This window comes from Helianthus annuus, chromosome 4 (assembly GCF_002127325.2).
Source record: "Helianthus annuus cultivar XRQ/B chromosome 4, HanXRQr2.0-SUNRISE, whole genome shotgun sequence".
In the NCBI taxonomy this organism is placed as follows: domain Eukaryota; kingdom Viridiplantae; phylum Streptophyta; class Magnoliopsida; order Asterales; family Asteraceae; genus Helianthus; species Helianthus annuus.
This window is the reverse complement of record NC_035436.2, coordinates 7,441,905-7,445,337: the sequence shown is the minus strand read 5'-3', so window position 1 is coordinate 7,445,337 and position 3,433 is coordinate 7,441,905. Positions and strand designations below refer to the sequence as shown.

Genomic DNA, 3,433 nt, shown 5'->3' with positions numbered 1-3,433 from the left:
GCCCTTTCTTCTTGCAAATCCCACATGGTTTGGCCTGTGGGTCCCGATTGCATTTGCCAAAGTGTCTTTTATTGCAAGTTTTGCATCTGGGCTTGTCATCAGACTGCCCTTTCTTGGAACTAAAGTTCCCTTTTCCTTTCTTATTCGAGTGAGAGGACTGATCATCCTCTCTCTTCCTCTTCCCCTCTTCAGAATTTTTCTTCGCCCTACTCCTCACCACATCCAAAGTGAGGGATAATGACAGATCCAAAACAGATCTATAGGTGGTTGGCTTAGAAGCCTTCACATTTCCTTTAATTTCAGGAGCCAAACCACCAATAAAGCGCGCAATGCGCTTGGGCTCAGGTGTGACTAAATACGGTACCAGTCTAGACATGGAGTTGAAACTAGTCACATAGGATCTACAATCTAGATCCTTCATCACAAGGGTGAGAAAATCAGTCTCCACACGCTCTACTTCGTGTTGAGGACAATAAGTGTCCTTAACCAAATCGACAAACTTTTCCCAAGAAAGGTTATACAAATGGACTTTCCCGGTGGACTGCACGAGTGCTTTCCACCACGTAAGGGCATCACCCTTAAAAGATTGGGAGGCGAACATAACTACATCTTCCTTAGCGCAGCCGCTAATGTCTATCACCGTCTCCATCTCATCAATCCATTTCATGCAATCTATCGCCCCTTTTTCTCCCGTAAAATCCCTCGGTTTACAGGAAACAAAATATTTGTAGGTACAACCCTTGGCGTACCTAGGGGTCGGCTCAAGATCTATCTGTCTTTTGGGTATACTACCCTGGTTAGACGAATGCACTGACTCACTCTTCTTATGAGTGTGAGATTTAGAATGAGCTTTCGAGTGAGTTTGTGACCGAACGATACTCGGCTCCTTAAATTTAGCATCAACCGCTTGAGAGACTGCAGCGGTGATCATAGCTTGTAATTCTGCACCAGTAATGTTAATTCTGGTATTGCCCTGTGCTGGATGACTGTTTACTTCGTCGGAGCCAGCCATTTCAGGATGCTATAATATAAACAATAATAGTAATTTAAATTACATATAAGTTCATCACATTGATGATTCATTGGTCATGGTATTATTAAACCATTTAGACCATTTTATAATATAACTGAATGTTTACATAATGCGTTTCTACATATTACTGGACAGGGAAAAGATTGAAATTTTCACAACTGTCCATGTTATAGAAGGCATTTTATTTATCTTTAAACTCGTTTCAAAGGACATTTAAATTGGTTTAAAGCTTGTCACAGAAACGAGTTGAGATTCAAATTAATGATCTCAAATATCAGTGATCTTTTAAGGTCTGAACCAAGTTCATTGCCTTTTTGACAAGAAGTTTATGAATCATACATTCATTGTCATTTTACACCTTTGCTTAAAGCATGCATCTCAAATGGATGTCTTGGTGTATTCATCACACTGATATTTTCTAGCCAGGATTCATATTGATCATTTTGGCTTTATATGACTTGGAAGGGTCCAAGTACCTTTTTGGAAGTTTGTGTGGTTTCTCGTACCGCACAGCTAGGAGTGTTAACATGTTTTCAGATGTTAACAGAGATTTATTTTCTTAAAAAGGTTGTACCATCATAGCCAATTAATACTTTGGCTAGGTTATACCTCTAAGAATTTCTTTGGCAGATCAATTATAAATTGAAAAGAAATAACATGGTGTAATAAAATACACAATTAAAACCAAAGCTAAACTTCATTACGAAAAGAAACGAATACAATTGCCCTAAACGGGACTTAAGAAAGACAAACTACCCACGCAGGGGTAAACAGGAATGAAAATAAGTCCACGCAGGGACTTGATACAGAAATCAAACAAATGTCCTCGCAGGGACATTATTACAATAAATAAGAAACAAAAACAACCCTTTATTTCTTCTTTCCCTTGATAAGGTTGGCAAGACCCTTCATGAAGCTATTGTGCCTCTCCTTGTTCTTCTTGGTCTTCTGCTCAACCCTGTCCAACCTTTCCAAGATTTCCTGGTTTTGTTGCTGCTGCTGTAGTTGCTGGGAAGGAGGTGGCTGATATGGAGGATACTGATAACCCTGAATAGGGTAGTCAGTTGGAGGCACAGGGGGGTGAGAAGAAGGATAAAGGTGGTGATACTGCGCAGCCGTAAGATATGGGTCATGGGTTCCGTAGCCCAATGGATATCCCGACGGGTCTCCATAAGGATTATACCCGGAAGAACCTGGGTATACCGGAATTGGGTTATCAAATCCCACAGGCGGCATAGGTGGTGCATAAGAAGCTTGCGGAGGATCAGCCTCCGGTGCCGCATTCGAGGGCCCACCCATTTGAGGGTCCTCGGGAATAGGGGGATAGGAACTCGACCCTCGAGGAGAACTAAAACGGGGTCCTCCTCTAACGGACATGCGAGCGTTCCTCCTTCGCCTCGGAGGCTCGGGAGGTGGTTGTGGTGGCTGCTGCGGTGGCTCCTCTACCGGAAGTGGTGGTGGTGAGACAGCTTGAAGTTGAGGATCATCTAAAGGTGGTTGAGCCGGAGAGCTATGATAAGATGGGGTAAAGAACCAGTCATAGGTAGCCATCCTCTCTTGGAAGGAGTCGGGTCCACGATAAGGAGATCCCTGAAATGGTGACCCACTAGATATGCTGATAGGGTGGCCCGGGGTTCCTGTTTGCATTTCCGGGTCGGGGTCGTCATCCATCTCCATTTCTTGAGAGAAATGGTCCTCAGGGCCCAGCGGGTTGTAGCCAAGAAAGTCGTTCACATAGTCGGCTGGGTTGAATTGTCTTGGAGAGTAGGGGAATTCGGAATGATGAAATGAATGAGATTGCAAAGAGTTATGCGAGTGGTGAGATTGGTCCGAATGGTGAGAGTGTTCGGGCTCATTTGGAGCAAATGGTCCGAAAGACGGATGAAAAGATGGTGAAGAGCTAAGCGAGACCGAGTGTCTTGCCGGCTCGAAAGGTTGACCCCACATATCGCGGGAGTCGGAAGTGGAAAAAGACGCCGATGGAGTGCGTCTGTGAGATGGTCCTGCAGATGACGGTCCTCCACGCATGGGACCCTTGCCACGTCCTCTTAGTCTTGGAGGCATGATGGTTAACTTCCTGTTGAACAAGAGAACAAAATAAAACAAAACATAAAAAGTAATAAAAGAAAGATAAAGATGCATCCTAGGTCATTTGCCTAGACTCGAGAGTCTAAGGAATGTGCTTATTGTGTCATTGAGATTAAACACAAAAGGTTAGTGTTTAATTCGCTCAATGTTGGCTCTGATACCAACCTGTCACACCCCAATATTTCCACATATTACCGGTGGGCCCGGTGGGGAGTATCGTGACGTAGTTGATATCATCATTGTCAACACACACAATAATATAGCACAGCGGAAGGCTGGGTAAATAAACTATTACAAACCATACTGTCTGTC

The 3,433-nt window shown here is 43.7% G+C and overlaps 1 protein-coding gene across 1 annotated transcript; it reads right to left on the bottom strand.

The window, feature by feature from the left end:
• Window positions 1-1,903: 1,903 nt before the first annotated feature.
• On the bottom strand, window positions 1,904-3,097 carry LOC110932832 (leucine-rich repeat extensin-like protein 5). Its single transcript, XM_022176088.2, has one exon. The coding sequence runs from the start codon at window positions 3,095-3,097 to the stop codon at window positions 1,904-1,906; it is 1,194 nt and encodes a 397-aa protein (XP_022031780.2).
• Window positions 3,098-3,433: the final 336 nt, after the last annotated feature.